Raw genomic sequence first — 27349 nt, forward strand, 5'->3', positions numbered from 1 at the left:
CACAGGCCTGGAAAAACCACCCTTTGCTCTCCAGGACTGTGGGTAGCAAAGAGAAGGCTGGGACTGCCAAGGCATCTCTCTGACCCCATCCTTCCCCTCTTCTCTTGCAAGCACTTGGGAGGAGGAGGTAGTTGTTCCAACCTGGAAACTTCCCCTGCTGCCATCCTTCCCAGAAACTGGAGAGGGCCTTACAAAACATGTGCACATTGCTGTGGCTCGCAGTTATTGAACGTTGTGGTGGGTTATGGAATATTTGGAAAAGAGGGGTTCAGAGGGTGAGTGGCAGAGCCTGGAGCCTGTGGTTCAGTTTGAACAACCCAACCCAGCTGTAGGTAGGTATCAAGTCAGCTTGGGAGCTGCTTGCTGAAGGGTGGTACTCCTTCTCCTCCCAATATTGATCCCTGACTGCAACCAGCAGGATGTGCTGACCATGTCCTTGTGATATACTGCCACTTAAATTATGGCTGTTATCTCCAAAAGTTACACCACCTCCTCTTTTCCTCCCCAAAATGTTCCAGTGTGTAGGCGTCTAGTGTATGCTACAGGATTTAGCTGTGCACAAGATTTTGGAAGGGAAATCTTGTGCAAAGTTGGCCTCACATATATGGAGTGGGTATATATTGTTTTGGTATGGGGCTAGGTGTTTTTGATCTTATTTTTTAGCTCAGGATTCAGGTATGTGTGTTGGTTGTGCCTTGTAACTGATGGTGTATTTTAAATGCGGACTGCAATGTAAGGAGCTCAGGATCTGTGTCTTTGCAAATATAAGTAGGTATATTTGAGCATTAAGACATTAGTGGTCACCTTTTAATTGGAATACTTGCAAAAAGAAACACATTTTTTACCCTTTCAATGAAGCACAAAGCTCTGTGTGTGTGCACAACATGTATCCTTGATGAATGAATAAGAGTTCATGTATCTATACTTTTACATGCCATCACGGGTCAGTGCTAATGTTGCCATAGGAACGATAATACTGAAAATTCAGTGGTGTATTATTATAAGCTTAGATTTATTCTTTGCCTTGTTTTTATTTTCAGAAATATTAATGAAAACTATATTTTTATTTAATGTAAAAAAAATCATTATGCCAAAGAAAAATTTCTGTGTAATCTGTCTTCTCAGTATGCAAATATATCAGTTCAAGGAGGGGAAAAAGAAAGGTGGTATACATAGAAGCTGCATGTGGGAGTGAAATATCTTCTCCATCTAGTGCTTAGAGTCATTGTGCTATCAATGGATGAATGATTTCTAGCATAAGACTTGGTACTTTTACAGTATTCATTTATCTAGGATGTTTAACCTCCACTAGCATCAGAAGGGAGAACGCTGGGAGGACAGTGGTGAGATGTCGTTTTGATGGGAAAAACCTCAGGTGACTTAATTACAAAATATTTGTTTAAAGGTTTCATTTTTATGTAGGGACCTTCTTCTGAGCAGATGTCATGTGAATACAACCCAGGCTGCTACACATCTTAGTAGGGCATAGGCAGTAGTCACTGCAGTCTCTTAATGAATTTTTTAATAAAATTCTGAACTACGCTAAGAGTCCTGTGTGCCAGCTCTTGCTATTATACGAAATGGAAACATTTTCCATTTCCACTAAACAGTAATTTTTAAAGAAAATTTAGGGGAGGAGGGTACCTCATAATGAGGAAGTTTACTGAAATTTTCTCCATCTTTGTCCTCATTAAGTGACTCTAAGGCTTTTAGCCCTTGCTTAAAATGTTTTTTGGGTTGTTTCGGTAGGTACCAGTAGTGTCCTCTGACAGAGGTAACTGGCATGGCCTTTATTAACTTGCAGTCATGGAAGGAGGCCCCCAGCCCTGTTTGGGAAGGCAGCGGTCTTTGTGGAAAGGTAGAGGCAGTGTTGCTGTAGTTTGGACTTCCGTTTCTGAGGTGGTCAATCGATGCCAGTATATCTTTTACAAAAGAAGCTGGAGTTAATGTGTATTTGACGGACTGCAACAATGATGATAGCCTTGACTGAAACAGGTGTCACTAGTGCTGTGAAGAACCAGTCACTCGTTTTCCTCTGAGGCTCAGGCTTTCCCAGGGAGCAGGGATGGCTCTTCTGATAGCAAGTGCTGGCCTAGATGCTGTTTTACAGGGATTTTGCATCCATCTAGAAGATGGTTCTTAATCACTCATCTCTGTTCTTGGTTTCCTTTTCTTTTTAATTTCTTCCCCCTGCCCCCTGAAGCAGTGCCTAGATGCCTCTAAAATGTTAGGCATGTCATGGTGGTGAAAGACTGCTGACCCATCACCATGCCTGATTCCAGTTGTTTTGGCCCACAGAATTGATTAAAATGAGTGTCACATGTTTGAATGAAGGCCAGGCTCAACAGCCCAAGTGACTTCTCAAAAGCTGTGGGTTTGTGTCTTCTGTCAGAAATGCACCAGAACTGTGCATTTGCTGCATCACTGAAAGTTAGTTATCTTTGCATTCCCCTGCGTGTGCTCAAATCAGTGCAGAGTGTGGGACCACCTGCCTGGGAAATGTCAGTTGCACAAAAGGCTTGGGAGAGCAATGTTTAATTACTGACTCTTCTTCTGACTTCTTGTTCCAGTGACAAGTCAAATTATAAAACAAGTCAGCCTATAAAATATGAAGAACGCACTGACTCAGAAGGTGTATTAGTAACTTTAAAGTATTCTCTATAAATATCTAGACTAATTTAAACAAGCAATACTGCTGTAGTGTCTTTAGTATACTAGAGACTCTAGTCTAGAGTACTACAGATACTGTAGTATCTTTAGTATCTAACTAGAGAAGTAAACTTTAAAACAGGTTTGCCTTCAAATACTTGCTCAAAAACAAGCCATCCAATTTTTTCAGTCTGTTATTTTTCCATGTCATTGTATGGCTTTGGTCAGGGATTGTTCACTGCTGACATAATTGATTTTCCACAACAGCAAATGAACTTTTCTCGGTTTGCTTTGAATTTAGGGTGCTTATAGTCGTATAGAATCATTCAGCAATTTATAAATTGTTCTTAAGTAGGAAAAAAATCCAACTTTCTTTTCCTGAAAAGAATGCCACATATATATATATCTCTATATGGCAGTTGTTGCTGTATGTTTGTTGTGAACACATGATAGGTATGTAGCCTGGTTGCAAACAAAAAGTCTAGTCTTTTCCTCCCCTATAGCTTCTGAAGGAGAGTGAGAAGTCTCATGCACTGATTTAATCCAAGGTTTTTGTATTAGTGCTGGGATTGTCTAAGATATTTTAAAGCCAGAGGAGCTTGAAGCATTTTGGGAAAGAAACAATGTCTAAACTTGTCAAATGAATGCACGGAAGGGAATGAGTTGGAATGGATGTCAATCTGGAGCCTACCAGCATGTTCGTGGTATTGTTGGTGCTCATCTCTCCAACATCTTGAGGTTTGATTCCAAAAGAAACAGGGCTTGTGCAGCTGCAGTGTCTGGTGGTGTGTCTCCCTCCCTGGTAGCAATCCAACTTTTTGGCTGCTTTCAGAAAAACTCAACCCAAAACCAGAGGTCTCAGATATTTGCAACCAACAAGAACGTAGTATATTCAGGTTGCATAAAAAGGAAAGACTCTGGACCCCTTCTCCAGACAGGATCTCCATGGAGGGAGAGACTTTAGCAAAATGCCTTTTGGGCATTGGAAATCTATGCAGAAACTAAATCTTGAGACAAATCCATAGGAACACAAGTTTCATTAGTCCAGCTGCTCACTGCCCTTACTGTTTTGTAAACATGACTTTCTGTGTAATAAAATGCTTTTCAAAGTTCATGGAGTAAAAGTTAAGAAATGTCAGCTTTGAAATAGCCTCAGCAAATTTTAATCCAGCTTTTCTTTGCCATATGCTGTAAGACATTCTTCTGTTATGGGAGCAATTACTTTCCCCCCCATTCCCAAAGGACTTGTGTCTCATTTGGCGAACAGAAGTACTTAATGAGCAGTGATCAGTTATTCAATATTTTGCTTTCCTTCTTGTTCGCTGGCATTGCCTTGGGCCTTATTTGTTACTGGACCTTATTAAACACTGCCCCAAAGACACAAATTAGTTGTTTTCTCATAAGCTCTTTACTGTCTGACTGGAGTATTTCAAGGATGCTGGTTCAACCCCTGGGAGATGTGTGTTATCCTCATACTCATGTACCACTGCTTACCTGCAAAGCTGCTGCCCGGCTTCAACAGCTGCTTGAGAACCAGACTGTCAAGTGGGACATCTGGGAGATAAGTAGTGTTTTTTACCGGTTACCCTCAAAAATTTAGGTGATTGGCTACCATTGTCCTTCATCTCTGTAGCAGAGGCAGGAGTAAAAGTGTTGTTGAGGGTAGCATTTGCTAAACTGGCAGCAACCTCCTGCAAATGTGTGTGAATGGAGGGACTGGGTTAAGTTTCTGAATTTCAGAGGACTTACTCCAGAGCATACGGTTATTGGCGCTTTTTAATGAAAATGTTGGTGCATTCTTTGATATGAGATGGAAACCTCCCTCCCTCCCACTACTGTTTTTTAATTTAGGTTTTGTTTAAAGACAAATTTGATCAGTAATCTTTGGTCCAAGATTAAGCCTGGCATTTATAAACTACCCCAAATCAATGCATGTTTCAGTGATATCAGTAGATTTTACTGCTGATGATCTGAATAATTTACCTTCTGTAGTGAAACTTGACATGTCTTGGGCAAACATGTTAATTTTGTACCACTAGCTTACCAGTGTGCTGCGTGTAGCTTAGTTATTCCTACTCTTTCCTGGATCTTTAATTGTACTGACTCTATTACGTTTGTGAGTGAAAGATCTTCTACTATCCAGGAATGTGGCATTTTTAAGTTTAGGGTTGTGTTCCCATTGCAAAGAGATGATGACCAGGAGGTCAGGTTGACTTGCAAACTCGTCCCCACTTTGGTTAGAAAGAAGGGCTAGGCAGAGGGAGAGCTGAGTGACTGGGTGGTTATTCAGTGTGATGGACCACAGTGTGAGTGCATTGCGTGCATTTGGGCAGTATCCCTCTGTGATATTTAAGAGGGGTCTGTTTTGCCTAAAAACACAAGAGAACTTAAAACACTCTTTAAATGCCTTCTAACACCTTTGTGTCTATGGAGAATTTAACATGCATTGGCTTTAATTTCCTGGTTAACTTTTTAAAACTTGCCTACAACATGACTAGCTCTAAGTATTGTTTCAAATGCCATTGACTGGCTTTGAATGCTTTCTTTCCTGCTGAGAATGAACCAATGAATCAGGAGCTGTCTTTTCTTTTTTCCTCTCCTTCCCCCCCCACCCCTGTCATAGCTATGTCAGTTATTGCAAAACTCCAGCCAAATAGCTGTGCTGGCAAAAACCCTAATGAAGGTGCTGTGATAGCAGCTAAAAAGTTTTCCCTCTGGTGCAGCTTTAATTTAAATCACTTTCCCAAATAGAATTAAATCAGGCAAAAGAATGCTTTTGAGTATATAAGCTCTGTCTCCTGTGAGGTTTTGCTGATAGGGTTGCACCAGCAAAAACTTTAAAGCATACAGAAGCCCAAAGCAAACAAGAACTAACTTGTAGTCAGTAATATGGTGACTTAAAAAAGAAAGGAAAAAGTTGTGTAATCAAAATCTTGACTGAAGAATTTTGAATGTAACTTTTCATCTTGGAACTAGTTTTTAGCTTTGTCATGTGATTTAGAAAGAGCAGAAGTCTATATCTGAATGACTTGTCATTTCACAAGGCCCAGCATGTGATTATGTTTTTTTGTCTCGTCTCTTCTCCCCGTTGCAAATAAATAGAGCAATAGAAAAACTGAATGGGTTTCAGCTTGAAAACTATTCCTTGAAAGTTGCGTACATCCCTGATGAAATGGCAGCCCAGCAACCTCCACAACAGCATCCCCAGGGAAGACGTGGATTTGGACAGAGGGGTCCTCCAAGACAAGGGTCACCTGGTGCAACCACAAGGCAGAAACCACAGTCGGATGTTCCTCTACGGATGCTGGTTCCCACGCAGTTTGTAGGAGCCATTATTGGGAAAGAAGGAGCAACAATCAGAAACATTACAAAGCAGACACAGTCCAAGTAAGTTATTTTACAAAACTGTAATTGTAAGCTTTAATGTTGTGTCCTCATCTCCCATGTAAAGGGAAACTTGCAAAACTTCACAGCTAACCTGTGTGGTCAGAGAGCAAATGAAGGTAACAGTGAATAGGAGATCTCTTGCAAGGTTTATTTAAGGACTGGATTCTGCCCTTGACATGTGTTCAAATAGTAGCTGACTTGTTTCTCCCTCTTTAAAAAAATGAAACTAGACAGTGCTAGTAGGATGGTGCTTGATGCCAGAGAGTTTGCTTACAGGTGTGCTAATATGGTTCTGGCACAAACAGTGAAACCGAAGGAGCTGTAATATGTCTGTCGGACATATAGTCAGTGTGGTGACATATTCAAGTCTTTAAGTGTTTTAGCTTTAGTTTAATTTAGGGCATTCTTAGGATTTATAAATGTTTTCAATTCAAGAGGGGGGGAGACAAATTAAAAATAACCTTCCTATCTCCCCTCGCTGCTTCTTGCACTTCACCCCCATGTGTTTCTGGTGAATACCTTCGCTGCTGTCAAGTTGCAGACCACACCAAAACACAGATTAAGGAAATGCACAGGAGGCAAAAAGCAAGCTGCTCAGTGACCTTAAGAAGCTTAGAGCACTAGGGTCTAGAGATGATGGAGGAGATTGTTTTCAGTGCGTGTTAAATCCCTACCCACAAGGAAGAGCTCAGCTTAGATGCAGAGGGAGGTGGGGATCATACTCAAAGTATTCTTCCAGGATACCCCTAAGACTGAAGAGCGAAAGATGCTGTCTTCAGCAGTACACTGGTATGAGTGCCCAGCTCTGTAGTTACAGTAGGCAGGACCTATAAATGAGCAGTGTGTGAGGGTGGGTGGCTTCAGTTTTGAGTAGTTAATGAGGATAAGGGAGTCCTCTCTAATTACACCCCCCACAAACAGGCTCCCCCTCCCCCCTCAAACCCAGGATTATCATGATGCTCCTTTCAACCTCTCATTAGTGTGTTGTAACCCAGGAGACTATTTGTTGTGTTTAACAACACTGATTTAAGAGATTTGTGGTGTCCTGACAAGAACTTGGTTGTAGTTTGCCTATGGGCAACCAATTTTTCAGGTGATATCTAAATGTCTAATTTACTGACTATAAAAATCCTGGAAGACTGGCATAAGGAAAGCTTTTATCTCTTAAAAGAAGCCTGGGTAGAGCAGAAATAATCACAGGTTGCTAACTTACAGATATGTGAATCCAAGAATGGTCTTTTCGTTGTTTTGGGGATAAAAAAAGAAATGTAATCTGCTTCCAGTTGCACCAAAGATTGCCATGGGCTTCTTAGAAAACATTGGATCATGAAACAAAATGAATTTTCAATAACAGAAGGGGAAAAATAGAGATGTATTGAAAAACACCGTGGTTGGTTAAGTTTGGAAGCAGCTATGACTTTGGGGGAAAGAGCAGGGGAAGGAAGCAAAAAGCAGAGATGGAAAGAGTATGTGACCTGCAGTTATTGGCAGAGGGCAGATAATATCCAAGGCACTTTGTTGGTGCAGGTCATAATTAGCTAAATTCCTACAGTTACACAAACCATGGTGTAGACTAAGGCTAGTAGTTTTAAGGTGGTAGAGAAAAGGTAATGTTAGGAAAAAATTTAGGCTTAATCCTAGCAAGGCAATCCTGAGGATGAATGCAAGTTCTGTGATGTTACTTGCTAGCAGAGAAGTGCTAGGAAACTCTGCTGCTGAGGTCATTAAAAAAAAGACCAAGTGGGACAAAGCCTGTCCTGCACTGTACCTACACAGTCGTCATCAGTTGAGTTACTGGACTGGTGATAGAGTATTGGGGAGAGCTTGATGAAATGCTGTCTTCAGTGGTTTACCACAGATTGCCTATCTAACAACTCCCCTCAGTATCTTGATGGGAGTTTAATGAGGAAAGGACATCCCAGTGCCCACAAAGATGGGGTTTATCTAGTAAAATCAGGTTAGGAGAGGTTCTTGATAACACACAAAAAACCACTATTTAGGAGATGTTTTAGCTGTATGCTTTGCAGAATTAAACCACTTAAATGTAGTCAGCATTAGCTCAAACTATTTTTGAGAGTTGGAAATATGCAAGGCTTACCATACAGTACCTAGTTACAATGAATGTTTTTCTTTCAAGAATTGATATTCATCGTAAAGAGAATGCAGGTGCTGCTGAGAAACCAATTACCATCCACTCGACTCCTGAAGGCTGCTCAACGGCTTGTAAAATTATTATGGAGATCATGCAAAAGGAAGCTCAAGATACTAAATTGTGAGTAAAAGGCATTTCATTGTGGAGACATTAAAAATTCTGAATTCTTGACTCCATTTAAAGATGTAGTCTTTAAAAACTGTTAACAAGTGAATCTTGCCATTATCCATATGTAAGTAGGTAGAGGAACAAAGGCTTTTTCCCTTTCAGGACAGTACTTGCTTAATTAGCACCACCACACGTACATTTTTCAGCCATTGTCTGGCTGTGATTTTGAGGTGAACTGGGGCAAATATTGGAGTTTCCTGAGCAATTAATAGCTTTTAATCAGAGTGAGCATAACAAGTTGTGAGCTCTCACTAAAAGCTTTAAGGTATATTTCTTGCTTCCCAACAGCTCTTGCTACTTCAGTCTAACTTTTATTTAGCAGGCATGTTACAATGGAGCTATAGATGATAGTGCTGAAATATGCATTCCACTTGGACTTGTTCTCTATCTAGTGTAAACATGTGTATGTGAGCGGGAGCTGTAGACATTTCTATGAAAATAAAATTTATCCATGACATGCATAAAAATTTGCACTCTGGTCTCAAAGTCTCACTGGGTGTAACCTCCATTACAGTACAGAAGAAATTCCCTTGAAGATATTGGCACATAACAACTTTGTTGGTCGACTTATCGGCAAGGAAGGAAGAAACCTGAAGAAAATTGAACAGGACACAGATACTAAAATCACGATATCTCCGTAAGTTTTCCATGGCCCTAGTCTTTTGGTGAGATGTCTCAAACAGCAGCAATGTCGCTGTGGTACATTCAGGTACAGACTTCTTACAAGAATATTATGTATGTTTTGAAGGCTGAGATAACAGCCTTTTGGAGGCCTTTCCATAATGTGGAAGAAACTGTTACTTAAGCTCAGTTAAATTTAATGTAAACAGTGAGTCTTCATTGTAAACTTAGTCAAGAGCAAGCCTAAAAATAACATAGGCTATGTGGAGCTTGTGTTAGACTGTATTTCAAGCATTGGTTGTTTTAACGTATTATACCATATGTAATGACGACTGTTTTAAACTATAAGCCTGGATCAGTTCTGAGCTATGTGTGAAAAAGAGTGAAATTAGTGATGGTTTAGTTTCTGGTATAGATTAGATTTTTGGGCAAGAGGGAAGGAAATAAATGAATACTGAAAAGAGTATTCTTGGTGGCAGATCTGTCCCTCTTGGCCGCTAGCAGCTGAACTGGGATACACTACACTGACTAGTCCGCTTCAAAGTAATAGCTTTTGGTCTGCGAGTTTGTGAAGGTTAACTAAGACCTGTTCAAATTTAGGTGATGTTAAACAGGAGTTTTCACCTTCACTGGAAATCTGCAAGTCACTGATTAGATCAACATCTCTGTAGAAGCTTGGCTGTTAATACTACTTTCACCCTGGAGCAATATTTTCAGAGAACCTCCTGTTCTGAATAACTAATACTCTGGTGTGAACTTCCAAGCATTTGAGGGCATCTTGGATTTAGGCTTTAGCCATAAAGGGTGAGAATAAGGCTTATAGGCTGTAGGAAGGGAGAAAGTTTGGAAGACACATGAAGAGGTGTGAATACATCCAAGAGGGGGGGAAAAAATGTACTGCAAGAAATAGCTCAAACGAAGACAAGGAAGTTAGGAGTGAATGAGTTTCCTCAAAAAGAAGAAACTCAAAACTGGGTGAAAGAACCTGAGACCTTCTTTGAAGGTATGTAAAGGTTTATGGAATTAGTCTGAGGAAGAGAAGCAAATCAATCGGAGAAAAAGCAGAGAGATAAGTGTGTTTCAAGAATAGGTTTTGTAAGGCCAGCATGCTCTTAATTATGTTGGCTTAAACATTTTGTTTGCAAACAATACACAGGCTGTTAATGCTATTTCTTAAAGGGAAAAAAGTTATGTACAGGGGAAAAGGGACAATGGTCTTCATTCCGTGAAACCAACTTGTCTTTTCTTGATGATGACACAAATAATGCATTATCTGTAAACACAGAGTATTTTTAATTTAACAAGTTAATAGTTTATTTGCATTAAAATCTTGGCCTCAAGATTATGCTTGTCATGCTATGCCTGAAACAGGTCCATGAAGTTGCCTGGTTTAATCGGTACATAAAATAGAGCCCACTGATTCTGCTTTGTCTAATTAGTCTTTCTCCTGATCTCTTCATTTAGGCTTTTTGGTAAGCTTGTCCCTAAAGTAAGGCAGATGATTTGGGAAAGCGTTCCCTCTCTTTGGGGTGTTTTTCACCACTTTCCTCCTTGAGGCAGTAACTCGGTGCTCGCACACTGGAAACTTAAAAGATTGCTTTGTGGATGCATTTCGTGCTTGCTACTGCTTAACTGAGATGCGCAGGTCGCCACGATGCCTGCTTTGCAAGAAAACAAGCCTTGCATGCTTCTTTCTCTCTCCTTCCTGTCATGGGCTTTCTCACTTCTCCTGCATCCTGCTCTGACTCCCTCCCTGCCTCCTTCACCCCTTCAATTCACTTTTTCTTAGTACATGGATATGCCATGGCTTCCCAGTTGATGTCTTCCATTTTACCTTAGTAGGTCAGCATTTGTTACTAATTTAATGCTGTAACCCTTTCATTTTTCCTGAGGAGTTACCAGTGTTTCGCAGCAAATGTTGACTTGCAGACAGCTTTTGGTTTTCCCATTATGAGGATTTGGAGGCTCTCATGCAGTTTCACTGAGGGTTGGGCTTTTTCCCCCTCCTTCCTTAAGGAATCCACTATTGTTCTCAAGGAAAGAAACTTTCTTACAGTCTGTGTTTCTGGGATATCTAAAATATCTGAAGCCCTCTCTCTGCTGGTAGGGCTGGTGTGGAGTATGAATCTGAACTGTGCTCTCCTGCACAGCAGCTCATGTTCCTACAGAGCGTGATGGTTTCCATCTTGTGTTGCACCTAAGCACATCTCAACCATCTGATGCTGAACCTCGCTGTGGTGGTTTTTGTTGCCTTTGCTGCGAGGACAGAGTTTCTCCAGATTCTCTGAGAACTGTTTGAGCCCTGTTATGAATTGATACCGTGCTCTTTGGAGGGGAAACTGGACATGCTCGGAATTCATCGCGCTTGAATGACAAACCTGGATTACCCTCAGCTGTTTGCTAATTAACTGTACTTCTGTTTCATTTGCAGATTGCAGGACTTGACACTCTATAATCCGGAAAGGACAATTACAGTTAAAGGCAGTATTGAAACTTGTGCCAAGGCTGAGGAAGAAATTATGAAGAAAATCAGGGAGTCCTATGAAAATGATATTGCTGCTATGAATGTGAGTTGTCTTATGGCATGGGCCATTTCTGGAACTTTCTGGAACATGGAAAGATTTAGGTGCGAGGGACCTCTGGAGGTTGCCTGGCCCAGCAGGGGGGTTGCTCAAAATAGGGCCTGCCTCAAAGTTAAATGAGGTTGTATAGGGACTTGTCCCTTCTTGATCACCTCCATGGGTAGAAAGTCCACAGTCTCTCTGTGCAGCCTGTGCCCTCTCTCGCTGCTCTCGTAGGGAAAACTTCTTTCCTAATATCCCATCAGAATTTTCCTGTTGCAACCTCTCTCTGTTGCTTCTTGTATTAATTCATGGGGCTTGGGTGAGGTTTTTATTTATTTATGTTTGTATACTATTTTAATGAAGGTTTTTCCTGGTTTGTTTTGGGTAGGGGAACTGAGAAATTGTGTTAGATTAAGGAAATGAATGAGCTCTTCATTTTTTTATTGCAAAAACCTAAAGGAATGTATATTTATGTACAGTTGTGGTTTATGTGCTTTAGTTTGTGTATGTTTCTTAAAGTAGTGATTCCCAGTCTCTTAATGTTAAAAGCATAACAACATACAGAAGAAGGATCTCTCCTGCTTTCAATTATTTAATTTAAGAAGGCTTTATTAAGGTTTTTCTTGATATAGATGATAAAGACATTTAGTTATTCAAAGATGATTGGTGATTATATAACAATAAAGAACACCTCAGTAGTTTGACAAAGTATTACTTATGCATATTGAGAAAAGACCGAGTTTTTATTACCTATGAAGAGCTTTTTGTGTGTGTATCCAAATCTTATGGTCTAGAATCAGACTGGAAATATTTTTCAGTTTACAGTAGTCTCTGATTTTCTAGAAATGGCTGTTCTTCATGGTTTTCCTACCATCTGGAGAGAATATTCTCCCTAGTTTTGTCCTCCTTCCCCATACTATAAGCAAATTGCAGGACACAAACTACACACAAGGGCAAAACGAAGTATTTTATAGTAGTGCATTTTTGCTTCATATAGCAAGCAGGAACATAGGAGTCGCTTGAGGCTGCTCTGCTATTTGGCAAAGGTGTGGTAAGCAGAAAATGACCTCTGTTACTGGATGGCTTTCAAGTTTAGTTTGTAGTGACTATTGGGGTAGGTTTTTTTAGGTGAAGTTTTCAGGGGATTTGTGATATCTTGACGGCCTGCAATGGTGTCTGTCTCTGTGCTTTGGAAATACCTCAGCTAGTCGTATTTCTGGGGAATAACTCAGAAAACTGAAAGAGGGTGCTGACAAGTTTTGTATTATGGGCAACAAATGTTTCCTACTACATGATGTTGCCACTTCTCAGATGTGGTCATACAAGGGACATTCAACTTTATAGTTGATGCTTTCCCAACAAACGTTGGGGTATCTTACTTCATCTCTTACAAGGCATGGGAGGGAAAGGATATGGGAAGGAGGATGGGGTTATAGTGTGGCATATACCCCTGGTGTATGAAAAGTTAGATCTTGTGCATAGGCTTTTTCTGTTTTTAGAGGGGTGCCTTTTAGTATAAAGCCAAGATTATTATATTATTTCTCTGATAATTTTTGTTTACTCTGAAAGTAAATTGTACTATTGCCTGAATTTCTTGCTATAAAGTTTGTCATATGTTTCACTGATTAAGTAGTAGCAAGTGATTCCCAGCTGCTTTTCTTACTATGTGTGTTTAATGTTACTGGTCTGTGTATGTATCTCGGAAATATGTTTGAAGCAGAGTCCTTGGGGTAATGGAGGAGAATTTTTTTTTTTAAAATAACATACTGACATAATCTCAAAACATTAATAGTATCTGCCAACGAGGATTTTGTTTAAAGTTAACCAGGACTGTAAATCTTAAATAACTCTTCTGCCATTGCAGCTTCAAGCACATTTAATTCCTGGATTAAATCTGAATGCCTTGGGTCTGTTCCCACCTTCTTCTTCAGGAATACCACCTCCCGCAGTGAGTGTTGCCTCCGCTGCTGCTGCTGCTTCATATCCACCATTTGGGGTAAGGAAAGTCTCTGATTTTGGATGGTTAGTGGATGGTGATACTAATCTGTACAATGCTACTGTTCAAAACTAATCAGTCTGCTGTATTTTTGCCAAATTATTTCAAAGAGCTGGGAACGGCGTTTTAGTAGCTGTGTTCTGTCAGTTTTCTAAATGTCTGTCTTCCTGCTTGTGTACTGAAAGTGTTTCTGTGGCCGTGGCTGGGAGCAGGCATTTGTTGGTCATGTAGTCAGATGTTCAGTGAAACCAGAAAATGTTGTTTCTTAGAAAATTGTTAGATGCTATTTTCTAGACAACTGGAATTATTACAGAAAGCAATCTCATATAAAACAAAATTTAAAAATTGCTGGAATTTGCAATTAATCATGCTAGTCTGCAATTGTATTCCTATTGGTATGGAAAGAAAAGAATCTCGTCATAAAGCAAGTATCTATAAGTAGGTAAAAATGTTTGTTTGAATGTAGTAGTTTTATAAATGTACAAGCTCTGTTGAAATGCAGTATTGCTAAATATATAGGATTTAAATTACATGGATTAACCTCCAGAAAGCTGTGATTTACTTGCCATATTGCTCTCTAAGAAACATGTGAAAAAGTTCACTAGAATCTTATTCAAATCCAGTGCTGATTAGTAATCATAAATTAGGTCATCTGCTAAGGAGCAGAATTTGTTGTATCAGAAAGCTGCAGAGTCTTTCTGGAAAGAGATGGTGCCCTGCTGGTCAAGAAAAGACAACCTCATTACAGGGAGAAGGTGATTTTTTTCATATCTTCCCTGTTTCTGGTGGCGGTTGTCGTTAGCAACTCAATGGAAGATGAATTTTCAAAATTAACTCCAAGTGGACGACAGAGCTTTGCAAACTCTGATGTGGCTGACTTGGCCCTGTTCTTTGCTCAACAGTAACATCTAGAGAGCCAAGTATGAGACTTTTCGTGAGCTAGAAAAGTGAAAAAGCAGCACAGCACGCTGAACTTCATCAAATAACTCAAATGAGTCTACATATACTGCACTAAAGGGAAGTTGTTTCCTAAATATTTTTCCCAGAGGAAGAAGCCAAGAAAATGTCACTGCAAAGAACAGGGAAAGTTCCCACTCGTAGCATTGTTTGTGGGAATGAACAACTTGGGTGTTATGAATGTATTATAAACTATATTGAGTATAATAGTGGCTTTATCAGGAAAAAGTGCTCCAATGAAAACTAAAACGGGAATGTGTTTCTACTCAGTTATTTTACTGCTAATAACAGTGCCTCTGTTTATGATAAACAATCTTTCTTGCCCCAGTCCCTCTGCACTTTGATTAGAGCGGCAGACTAAAATAAAAAATTCAGGTTTCTGGTTCATTGTATTGTATAAAATGCCGTATGTGGTAACGGATTGCCTCAATTTATTTATTTTTCAAGAGAAACTAGAGGTGATTTCTTAACGGTATATAACTTTCTTTACTTCAGTGGTAATGAAAAGAGTAGCTTTTCCTTTCTTTTTACTACAGGTTTGCAAACTACTTTGCTATTCTTGAGGTTCGTACTGTAAGCATACAGTTATGTTCCTCGCTTAGTTTATTTTCATTTCTTTCCCACTTTTTCCTTTTGTTGTGGTTCTTGCTTTTGCTTTAAATATGCATCTAAACAGTGCTGAATTTGGTGATTTCAGTCTTATTTCTGTCTGTTCCTCTGTTGCTAGTGCACCTTTATCCCCCCCAGATGCAGGCTTTTTTTGGCCTGTTTAGGATCTCTGGCAGTTTCCAGGTTTCTGGAAATAGGATAGTGGCAACATCTGGAAAAAGGCATCAAGAAATAAGTGTCATTGTGTAGAAGTGTGGAAACTTTGCAGCTGGAAGGACCATACTGTCTGAACTCTCTCTTGATCCTGTTTGTGCTGTTTGCTCAGTCCTCTGAACAAGCTCTCATTCCAGATAGTCTAGGTGTGTGACAACCTAACATGCAAAAAGAAGGGATATAAACTCACAGATTCAGAGGATAAACTCTTGATGACTTCTGTGGAGATTAGGGGTGGTACCAAGACAGCCCATAACCTGATATTTAGGGCTTCTGAAACAAATGCATGAACAATTGAAATGATCTCAGCTTTTCTTCCTTTTATGTGACCTTATCTGGAAAAGAGCAGGTGGTTTTGTGGGCTTCAGGCAAGTCAGCCCCTGAGAATACTTGGGCGTAGCTGTCCCTCTGTGGGGAGAGGAAATCAAGGAAAAGTATTTTATCTCTTAATGGGTACAGTTTTCCAGGAAACAAAGTTTCTATTTTTAATTTTTTTTGCTTTATTGGACAATGACTTAAATCTTGTTTGTATATGAAGTTAGTTTCTGTGACTTCTGAGTTTTTTTCCTCTCTTAATTTTTCTCTAGTAGAATAATTAAGGCCCTAATTAAATAGGGTATTGGGGCATGTAGAAGTAGAAAGAGCAAAACAAAAGGGCTGCCTATATTTTGAAGAAGAAATTGAAACAATTTAAAGGCTAAAGGTAACTGCAGAAGGGGATCTAGGAGAGCTCATAAGGGATTTAAAAAAATAAAAATCTGTGTGAGTAAAAGAGGCTTCAGGGAAAGAAAGCCTTAGAAGAAGCATTAATGAAGAAATCACAGGGAGGCTTTATGTCCATTTACCTATGAGCTTTTTGTTAGAGATCCTTCTTTTGGCAAAGGCGTTTGGGCAACCCGAGGCCCTTAAGCTTGTTTTGAGTGGATGTCCTTGTACTCTTGGGAGCACTGGTTAGCTAGCATTAAGGATATCCCTTTCAGGCAGCTGAAAATCCTTTCTAAAAAACACTGCTGGCATAAGGGTATAAGAAGTGTACCCTGCTGCTCTCTTGCTTATTTTTGTCAGTGCAAATTTTGCCTTCTGCCCAGGGCTGGACGTGGGTGGTTCTTCCCTATGATTCCTGTTTGCTTGACTGAGCAAAGGTGTATTCCTCAGCAATTTCAGCCACACCATCATCATCAGGGGCCTCTTGACACCTAATGTCATTGAAGTCCTTTGTCGATGTGTGCTTACAAACCATATAATGAGCCTTGGGACCCCACTATGATGTGCCTGAGGTTTATGAAGCATTTGTTTAAATATATTTGAATGTATGGATCCTTTCTTCACCTTGTTGTGGGGATGGGCTTGCAAGTGGCTCTCCTTTGGGTCAGAAGAGGTAGGTGGGTGAGCTTTGGGCATCTGCTGGAGAGTTTCCATATGGAGCTGATCCTTCATATGTACTACTTCTAGTGACAAGGTGTTGCTGTGACCTTGTGTAGGACTCGTTCCCAAAGAAATCAAGGTGTCATCTTAATTATTGAAACAAGTGTTTGTCACATTCATGGTGCTGCTTCTTTATACAGGTGGAAAGAGAAAAAATCTCAATAGTAAACAGAGCTAGGAATTTGTTACATTGCCAAAGCCTAAAGTGACAGGTCCGAACACCCGTATATACAGCTGTAGCCAAGTATTTCTAAAACTGAGGATTCAGGGGGATGGATTAATTCAGATGTAACTGAGTAGTTAGGTTTAGCTCTGTTAACATGAGCTAAGTGATGCTTCATCCTCTCCCTCTTCATACAAAACTTCAAGGCATGTTTGAGAAGAGCATAAACACTGTTCTTCAGCTGATTCAGGAATAGTCCGGTGTCACAAACTTAGGGGATGGCGGTGTTACCAAACACTGGTTTGCATTTAGCTCCTTGCACTGGGTTGCATTCAGGAGAACAATTTCCACGTGACTGAGACCTCATTCTCTGTGGTCCGTCTCCATGATGGTTCACACTGGTGTATAACACCAAAGTCTTAACTAATTTAATCTAATGAGCTGCAGTTTCTGTCTCACCAAGAATCTGGTTGTTGCTTTACCCTTTGTCCTGGCAGTAGAGTCCAATACAGGAAGGCACAGCCTGTCCTTGGTACTTGTCTGTTCAGATATAAACATGCATGTATGTGCACATGTCTACTGCACGTGGCTAACAGTGTCTGAGCACCACATCTAGTGCAGGCTAACCATTCTTTTTTATATATATATTTGCCTATGACTAGAAACAATTCTTGATATTGCAACTGTATAATTTATTTGCCAAGTCCAAGCTCTGTTTGCCTGTTTAAAGCACTCATTTTGTGTAGCCATTTAAAAGGGAAGCAATTAATTGCATATTGTGTTTTGATTCCTGAATTTTCCTGTCTCTTTTTGCAAAAATCCAAGACTTGTATACTTTCCTCTGACCTCCTAAAAGACAAGCAAATCGGAACATGTGGGAATTACTGAAAAGTTTTAAGGTGTGAGGAAAAAGGAAGATTTAAGAAATGCCTTAAATCAGGAGTTAAAAAAGTCTTTTTGCTGTCAAATGGGCATGATTTTACTCTTATTGTATCACGAGGATCATAAAACTAATGGGTTTTTTGATGAATTTGTGGCCTTGACTGACCCTACTAAGGACCATTAGCCTTTCTGTGCCTATTTGTAGCTGATGTTCCATCCAGCTGCTTTTGGGCCTGGAGAATCACAACTTTGTTTACCCTTAAATCTTTCTCTTTAACTCTGCACTTAAATGCTTGTGTGTTGCAGTTCTGACACAATTGCAAATAGTTTAGTCTGCCCACTATCGCTCATAATGAATGTCATGAGCTGAGCACCTGCACAAAGAATTGGGATCTCTATGAGGAAGAGAGTAAGATTCTGCAAAAGTAAATATGCCCCATGTTTATTTTTTTTCCAGAAGATATGTTGCCACAAAAAAATGGTTTAGAAAGTATCCCAGCCAAACTGCTTCAGATGTAGTGTTGTACTGCTCAAAGCTGTTTTGATGAAGTTGTTGCTTCTGTCTTCTGAACTTTGGGGAGAATACGCACATACTTGTCTCTCAAGAATAGAATTTTTTCTCATGCAACACTGAAGATTTTAAAGCTCCAAACAAACAAGAAATCCTTGCCTTAGTGTTCAACTGTGTACAGTCATGTAATTAAATACGCCTAGCCCATCTACTGGCGTTAAGCGGGTTGCACCCTTCCTGTTATAATTGAAACCTTGCATGTTTAATTGTACATCTGACTGCATTTCTTTCGTAGCCTTTGGGTCTGAATGAAATTTGGCATCCCAAGGGTATGGGAGAAGGAGGGCTAACCTGTGGAGAGCTCATCCTGCCCTTGAAAGTCTTGGAACAGAGCAGTAGAATTAAATCTCTGTTGCATGGCAGATGTACTCAAACATATAAGAAGGTGAGAAGTAGACAGCTTTCCTCCACAAAAGGAGTCCATGCCAGCTGCTCTCCTGCATCTGTAAGGTCCTGCAAGAGACAGCTGAACTGCTGGGTGAAAGTTAGCTAAGGTGAAGAGATGCTTCCCTGCTCACAGTAGGACTGCTTTCTCTACTGGTCTCTGCACCCGTTGTAGCTTCTTGAAGCTCTGCCCTCAAAATGCACTCTTTCTAACCTTTTCTTTGGCCTCACAGTTAATTTTCAGTTTATGTGATAAGCGTAGAAGTTTCTCGGAAGGAAGGAAAAAAAGGGCAAACAGGCAAAAGGTAGTGGTGTGGTTTAACCTGTCAGGCAGCTACAGTAAATAAAATCAAGAAATCAAACCACCTTTTTCTGATGACAAAAAAGTCTTGTACAGCTAGGCTGATAGGTTGCTTTCCTTCTTTCTTTTTGCCATCTCTTGAAGCTTTTTGTTGCAGGTGAGGAACACGCCAATGGAAAACTTTCTCCTTAGAAGATGTTGTGGTCAAGAGAGATTCCTTTATTCTCCAATGATTTTCTTTAATAATAGTAAAGAAGAGTCTTCTATATCGCATAGATGTAAGAGAAGAAATAACTGTATTGTGCTTTTGGCAGGAAAGAAAAGTAATTTAAAATGAAAAATTGCTTCATTGAGGGCCTTCATTTGATGCCCTGAGCATAGATGAGAGACAAGGAAGAGGAAAAACTGTCCTATGTTTCCAGGTACTTTGACTCTTACTTGGTGGAGTTGGGCTCCTTTGGATGTCTGGGTTTGATAGGATTAGCTCGTGCAACTGTTATGTCCAAACTACCCAGGGGTAGTAATGTATGTACATCTATAATGTGTGTAGTTGTAAGTGGCTCTGCCCTAATTTGCCTAGCTTGTTAAGCAGCAGATGATTTTGTGAGGAGCTGTCCTACAGCCAAAAGAGGATGTGGTTCTGGGGGGTGAAGGAGGATTTGCCTGTGTTCTTACAAAATGGTTTTATATCAGCAAAATGAAAACCATACATGTGCAGCACATGGTGTTGAGGAAGGCACTATAGGACAACAGCATTGCCTGAAAAAAAAGCACTGCCAGCTAATTGGACTTCTTTTGAAGACTGTAACCTCAGTGCCTTGAACATACCTTTCCTGCTGCTTAGTTTCTTAAATTCATTAATAATACATTTTTGACAACTAAGAAACTTGCTCTATGGTGTGTAACATTGGAGGATTGCTCTGCCCTGTGGAGAAAATGGTTGGTCCTCCCACTGCCTCAGTCTTCTGCTCCTACCATGCTGTGTTGGCAGGGATCCATGTCCGGAGTAATCAGAAACTATTTTGCCTCTGGAGATGAACTGGCCCCCGGTGAGGGAAGCAAAATGCAATTGGCACTGTATGATGTACAACGATCTAGCAAGTTGACAGCTGGTATTTTTTCCAAGGTGTTGAAGCCTCCAGTTATTCTTAATAGTTCTTTTTACAGTTCTGAAATTGTTGTAATGCAAATAGCATCACTCACTAACTAGTAGTGCACACTCTTTAAAATACAAATGGCTGCTTCTTTGCTGCAGGTTTGAATACTTGTAGTGATATTTGTAGTTCCTCGGGACAGGAGATAAGAATTTGTGTTGGTCCCCTGCTCCCAGATTCTTGTCATGAGAAGATTTAATCGATGTTCCCTTGAACGTCTCAGACTCCCAAGCTCAAAGTACTAGGATCAGCATCTTCTGAAATTTAAACTAAATGGGAAATTTAATTCCTTAAGGTGCCAAATAAAATTTTGTTACTAGAGAGTGCTGAGCTTCTTCAGGCCAGAAGCAAAAATAGGTCAAGTCCTCATTCTGATGTAGCTAGCTCTATCTCTTGTTTGTTGGTTTGTTAAATATGATGGAAAAATAAGTGACCTTTCTGTGTTTTCACAACCTGTTTTTCTTGCAGCTGTCAAGGAATCTGAGAGCAGTGTCTTTGTAAATGAGAGCTGATGAATGCCTGTATCTTTGAAAGCCACAGATTTCATGGGCAAGTTCTAGGACTCTGGAGTACCCAAGTGGCCGGTGTGTCACAGCCATGATTTTTGAAGTGGAAGTGTTTCTATACATAAGCACTTTTGTTTTGGTGGTTATGCAGTGTTACAACACCAAATACCTATGTTTGCTGTTTGTGAATGACCACCAAAATTCCTGCTTGCGTAGTTTCACAATCTGTTCCTTATGTGGATTTCTGCTTTTTGGCTGTCTATTCAGAATCAGAGGTGGCAGATTGCTTTTTTTGGCATTGTGGCCAATCAGATTTTGCAAAAACAAAAAGTTCATGCCATGTTCAGAAATATGTCAGACCTGTTCCTGCTCGTGAAATGCCTTATAACCAGCCTGCCAGAAAATGTTCTTTCTCTGCTTCTGTGATTTCCAGCCCCTCGTTCCTGGCCAGGTTTTCATGTTGGAAACACTTCTGATAGGTGTGGTCCTGTTAGTGACTTCTAGTAGTCTGAGGAGATCCCCATGGCTTGCCAGGTAGAAGATGATGGTGATGAAAAGTACTGAAGTTGAGAGCCAAGAAGTGGAGCGAGTAGTACTAAGTGAGATGATTTTAGTAGCATCTCACTTAAGGTACTGACCAGTGTGGAATAACCAGCTGTGTTTGAGTTTCAGGTGTTGAAATGCAGTAATCCCCAAATCGGAAGTGCAGGCAGGGGTTATTGCTTAGGTTTTTTAACCAAGAGGAGAGGAGCAGCTCAGCTAGCAGGACAGTGGGCTCCCACCTGCATGGCGTACTCTCTGGGTGTGCAGGACTGATGGGGGGGAGAGGTAGAGCTGCATGGCCTTGCTTGTGGGCTGATTGCCTCAGAAAGGCAATCTTGGCTCATCTAGTGACATGAGTGTTCCTTACATATGATGTAGAAGTAATGCTTGCAGGGTAAGGGGGAAGCAGCTCTGCTCTGAACACAGCAGGTTGCCAGCCCAGAGACCCAGACGGTGGAGGGAGGTGGTGTGATGAGCTCCTGGCCACACTAGAAGGTTGCTGCAAGTGTGATGTTGGAGCTGCTGTGGGGGAGTTCCTTGTTGTACTTGGAAATCCTTCCCACCACTCCTGCCTCTTGCATCAATCTGGGGTTCATATGAAGATGGAGCCCTGGGTGGAAGGTGGCAGTACAGTTTGTGCATGGGAAAATGGGTGATGCTTCAGGGTGTCTGGAGCAAAGTTAAAATTACACTTTGCTTCTTTTAAATTATGTTTTGCTAGCTCTTCACTGCTGAATTCAGTCAGTCAAGAACACTGTTAACTTCTGAGTGTAGTCCTGGATTTTCAGGTAGTGAATACGGCAGGTTTTAGACTCGCGGCATGGGCTTAATCTGTTCTAAATAAACCAGGAAAGCTTGGAGGGTGGGGGGAGCTCGGGCTTCAGTTTAACCTATGTTGGCAGCACAACTTTAGCTGTTGTACGAGATGGTGACCCAAGAGGTATTTGCGAGGATGTTATAAAACTGTGGATCATGTTAGACCTATCTATGAAGACTTTAAACAAGTTTTCCTTAATGACACTCTTGTTTCCAACTTTTAGCACTAGTATTGGAAAATGAATACACTAGGATTTCTTTCACCAGTGTCAAAAGCTTATTTTTTATTAATGCATTGAATGCTACTGGAATGTCTTCAAGTATACTTGGCTTAATGGTGGTTTCCCCTTGCTGCAAGTTTTTATTACTAAATAAATAAGACCATTTAGTATAGCTGTAGGCCAGGATAATTCTTCACAGTGCATTGCAAAAACATGGTTTAAATTTTGGCTTTTAGTCTGGTAGAGGGTTTGAATAAAATGATACCTCACTTCCTGACAAAGCCTAGGGTATTCCGAAGACCAAATGAGTAATCTGTAAATCTGCCTTGCCTTGGTGATGGTGATCATGGCAGCTGGGAAGAGGGAGAATGGCAGAAGAGAACTTTTTAATGCAGTCATCCACTATTTGTATTTTTTTTGCTTTACAGAGTGGATTTGTTTACTATTTAAAAACAAAAATAAAAACCACCAATAACCCATTAGGATAGATGGTAACCAAACATTGGCTGAGGCTGTTCCATGCAGTCTTAATATAGTTTTTAATTATTTCCCTCACAGCTAAAAAAACTGCTGGCTAGAAATGGGTAACATGATTCTGTGACTTAAAATAAATGTCTCATTCTAAGGTAATTCATTTACAACATATTTAGAGTAAATGAAAACATGTACCGGAGATGTATAATGGGCTTAGAAACCAGCAAAGATCTGATTCTGCTCCCATTGATGTCTGGCACAAAATCATATTTACTTCAGTGGGTATAATATTTTTAAAGATTTACAACCTTATTCCAAATGTTGCCATGGATTTACCAACCACATACATCTGATGGAGCAAGGGGTCTGTGGAGACACTTAAAAACATGACTGGAAAAAAAAATTGTAGTGTTGGCAGACTTGCAGAAAAAGACTGAAATTAATACTCAAGTTAACACAAGGGACATAAATAACAAACATGGCCCCTTATTAGCCCTGCAATGGGTGGAATCACATGCTCCTTCTGACTGAGGGAGCCATGGACTGACCTAGCAGCAGCATTAGCTGAAAGCAATAGAGGGGGGTTCATCTTGGGGAAGAACCAAGGAGGCAAAACTATTTTGGTGGTGTGTTGTGGGTTTTTTTGTGTGTGCTGGTTTGTTTGGTTTTTTTTTTTAAAATAACAGTCCCCAAATGCGATGTCCACTCCCCTAACTCTGGTGGTTTGAGACCTACTTTTTTAGCTATCACCATCTATCTGAAGAATCATAGCTTTTACTTTTCTAAGTTTTCATCCATGCCTGGCCATGCTTTGGCTGATATGCAAGTGTGAGATGAGGAGGAATGCTTTTTCTTCAGATGATCTGTCAGGTAAGGCAAGAGTTCTTATCGTGTGTGATTTTGGGCAGTTTGTAGGACTGATGTGTTAGGCCTTGGCGGAATTAGTGTTACAGTAAGCTCAGCCCAAGGGCAGTCTGTTGGGCTCTACAGATCTTTCTAACTCTGCAAGCAAGAGTTGCAGAAAGAAGAGTGAATCTGCAAATTTTCCTAGCTGGAAGTCCTTAGCTTCAGCTCTGGTGTGGAGCAGTAGCCCGTGTGCTGAAGGGCTTGGGGCATTATCACAAAAAGAGGAAGAGCCTCACCCCAGCTGAGGCTCTGGAAACTAAGAAATAACTGCTCTGCTAAGCCAGTTTGCTAAGACTAAATATAACATGGTAGCGATGGGAACAGAGAAGTGATTCTCCTGCAAAAACTTTCTGTAGAGCTGCAGAGTCTGGTTGGAGTGAAGGGGACGGTGCTGACAGTATCTGCAGTGGAGGCACTCTAGGCAAGCCCAGTGTAATGGGGAAGTAGCCAGGGATTACAGGATTTAGGAACAGATTAGGCTAGATCTTGGATAAAGGGGGTGGGAAACTTAAAGTATTTTTTTTTTAAATTTATTTTTTTAAAATAAGTAGTTGGTATGGTTTCTTAGGCTAGGGGCACATGGCTGATGTTCAGGGGCTTGCAGGAGGTATGGAAGGAGGTGTATCTAAGTTCTTCCAGGAAAGAGTTGAACTAACCTCAAATGTTAAAGCCACTGGTGTGCAGAGGCAGTTGCTTATCTTCATCCAATGGGATAGATTAATTTATCTCCATGTTAGATCACTGTTATCAACCATGATTTAAGTGAGCAAGTAAGGAATTATTATTTAAATTGACTTACCAAGTTTTAAGTTTTACATCTGTACTTCAGTTACCTTTCTGAAAGCCTTAGTGTAGTCTGTATCACCACAGCTACCCTTTGCTAACATAGTGAATATAATTTTCTATTTAAACAGTTATGTGGTTTACCATTTCCTTCAGTTAATATATCTTTTCCATTGTCTGTTTAAAAAATGAACGGTGCTTTTCTTATTTGCTTGATTAATTTTTAACTTCTGATTTCATCATGCTACATTTGGATGGAAATTGGAATCCAATTAATGAACAAAAAAGCATTTGAAATTGTTTTCATTAGTTAAATGTGCTGGATATAGATGAAAATTCCTTATCAGGCTTGTTTTGTGTTTAAAGCATACTGATTTTTGTAGAAACAAAGCAAGTATTATCAGCTGTTTATGAACTGAATTAATTGTTTCTGGTCACCATGCTGTTCAAGAATCTGTTTCTTAGAACTAAGAAATCTCAGTTTCTGCATCTCTTTCTGGAGTGCTCTATCACTTTTTTAATAATTATAAGAAATTCAGTTCTCCAAATGAGTGAATATCCTGGTGTTGTCTAATGGTGCGGCACAGCTACATGAGACAAACTTCTTTTCCCAAAGCCTTATTCCTCAAGTGTATGCAAGCCTCCTGCCCCACTACCCGGAAGAGTATGTAGGTTGCTTTATACTGTTTGTACCTGTGCAACATTAGGGTGGGCTAGTCCTGAGCCCATCAAAATATTGCTAGGGCAGTAGTGGTGGTCTGTGTGTCACAGACCTCTGAGACAGTTACCTCACAAAATAGGGTGGACATATGGACCGTACAACCTGGAGAACCTAAGTTACGATTTTAAAAGATTTTTTCCATATTTCTGTCAGTTCCCAGTGCTGGGCTGATCTTGAGTAAACTATTTTTTTTAGGGGAAAATAAAGTGAATGGGAAAGAAGAGAGAATTGCACAGAATCCTCTGTGTACAGCAGACCTTATTTTTGTTAAAAACTAGTTGATGACTAATTCCATGACTTAATGAACTTTACAACTTCAGTAACGAATCCACACTACTTAGACTGAAAAGTATTTAAATTTATAGCTATACCATTAAGGCCTTTAAAATTATAAAGTAAAAAAGATGAACTGCATGATGCTCTCTAAAGCCATTATAGGCAGATATTCTGCAAGATAGTTTTTAAATTTTAAGTATATGTTTAAGCAAACATGGCCTTGTTAAGGGAGTGAACATTGAAGCTCAGATTCCACACAGTGGGAAATTAGTTCTCTAAATTTAGTGCTTCTAACATATGTTTAAGATCTAGGAATCTATTTCTGATATAACTCATGCTAGAAGTTCCTGGAAAGCTCTATGACTTATGTGGCATGGCACGGGGAAGATGAAATTATAGTTGATTTTCTTCCATCCTGAGATCCCCAGAAGCATCTAAGATTGATGGGTGGTGTAGTCATTGCATTACTTTTCAATGTGTTTCTTTTGGAGGATAGTCTTCCAGTAAATACAAAAGGATTTTAAAATTATTGTGGGCAAGGAGGTGGACAGATAATTAATTGAACTTGGTGTTATGATATGTTCTTAAAAGCCTTAGCTAGACTTGATTTCTGCCAGAAGGAAAAATAAAGAGCTGTTGTTTTTTATGTTCAGGCTTTAAAACAAATCAAACAGTATGGTTTTTTGGGTGGTTAAAGAAATCAGTGTGGGTAAGGAAATGGACATAATTTCTCTAAATCCTGCATCATTTTATACTGGAGATTAATTTGGTTATACGTATGTGCCAATGTGCTTCTGCAGACAAGAATTTGAAAAACGACAATGTATAAACAGTTCAGTACTGACAGATTCTCCACTGTTAATGAACGTATATCACTATTACACCAAAATGGAACTTTAATATCGAAGAACTACACTCAATTGCACAAAAAAAAATAAAAACAGTCCTTTAGGAAAAAGTTGAAATGTATCAACAAGTCAAAATTCTGAGGAGGGATGGGGGGAGAGCGCTACAGTAAGCTGACCGTACAGCTGGAAAGACATGTGTACATCTTCTGTGTTTCACTGCCTTTGCCCATGTTTCATGTTTAAGGGTGAGGCAGCAGAAAGGAATTTCAGTGGTGAATTGAATCTAGCCAAGTAGTGGCTTGAAATCAAGCTTTAGGAAGAAGAGGGGAAAACTGCTGCAGGCAGATGGGCAACAGAGGGAAGGCAGGAAATGTGCAAACAAAAGTAATGAAGTTTGATTTATTTCTATGGTACAGAAATGTGTCTGGAGGTGCGTTTAGGTAGAAGCTGTGTAAATTCCTGAAAACCAGGTCAGGTTGTGTGTTTGATTCGTAGCAGCATTGTATGAATTAGCTGGGAAGTTTGTGTGCATTAGCTCGAAGTTTAGCTGGAAGAGGGTGGCTGGAGTTGTGTGTGGGAGGGAAAACTTTGGCAGCGGACTTTTGCAGGAGCTGGAGCATGTGTGGACAATTGAAGGTGTAGGGGTCAAGGAAATGAGTGAGCAAGGGGTAGCTAAGCTGTCTGCACCTGGATTGGAAGGAGAGGTTGTGTCTACACCCAGTGCAGTTAGTATGGGTCCTTGCAACAAAACTGTAAGAAACCAAATGCCTCATGAATTTGTATCCATTAAGAAAGTTTTCCAAAGTAGTGAGATCAACCAAGTACCTACAGTATCATTTCCAAATTACTGGAAATATTGCTGGATGCACAATGAATATGTAAAAGGACTTACTATGAGTACACTTACAGGATGCTTGTAATAATAGGAGGAGAAAATGAGTAATCTTTTGGAAAGTGGTTTAACATATATACTGAAGTGACTGGTATCTTTCATTACAAATATGTAGTTTCAGGGCGTAGTTTTGAGATAGTTTTAAACTGATCTGTAGGCAGATTAAA

At 40.0% G+C, this 27349-nt stretch overlaps 1 protein-coding gene across 2 annotated transcripts in view; it reads left to right on the forward strand.

The window, feature by feature from the left end:
* Positions 1-27349, forward strand: part of IGF2BP3 (insulin like growth factor 2 mRNA binding protein 3) — a 115516-nt gene that overhangs the window by 72965 nt on the left and 15202 nt on the right. For both annotated transcript variants that reach the window (XM_064444434.1, XM_064444433.1), the window contains 5 exons: positions 5752-6036; positions 8174-8308; positions 8871-8993; positions 11409-11544; positions 13406-13537. In XM_064444434.1, coding sequence (XP_064300504.1) covers positions 5752-6036; positions 8174-8308; positions 8871-8993; positions 11409-11544; positions 13406-13537 — 811 coding nt within the window. The remainder of the gene's footprint in view (positions 1-5751; positions 6037-8173; positions 8309-8870; positions 8994-11408; positions 11545-13405; positions 13538-27349) is intronic.

This window comes from Phalacrocorax carbo, chromosome 2, assembly GCF_963921805.1.
Source record: "Phalacrocorax carbo chromosome 2, bPhaCar2.1, whole genome shotgun sequence".
Classification (NCBI taxonomy): Eukaryota; Metazoa; Chordata; class Aves; order Suliformes; family Phalacrocoracidae; genus Phalacrocorax; species Phalacrocorax carbo.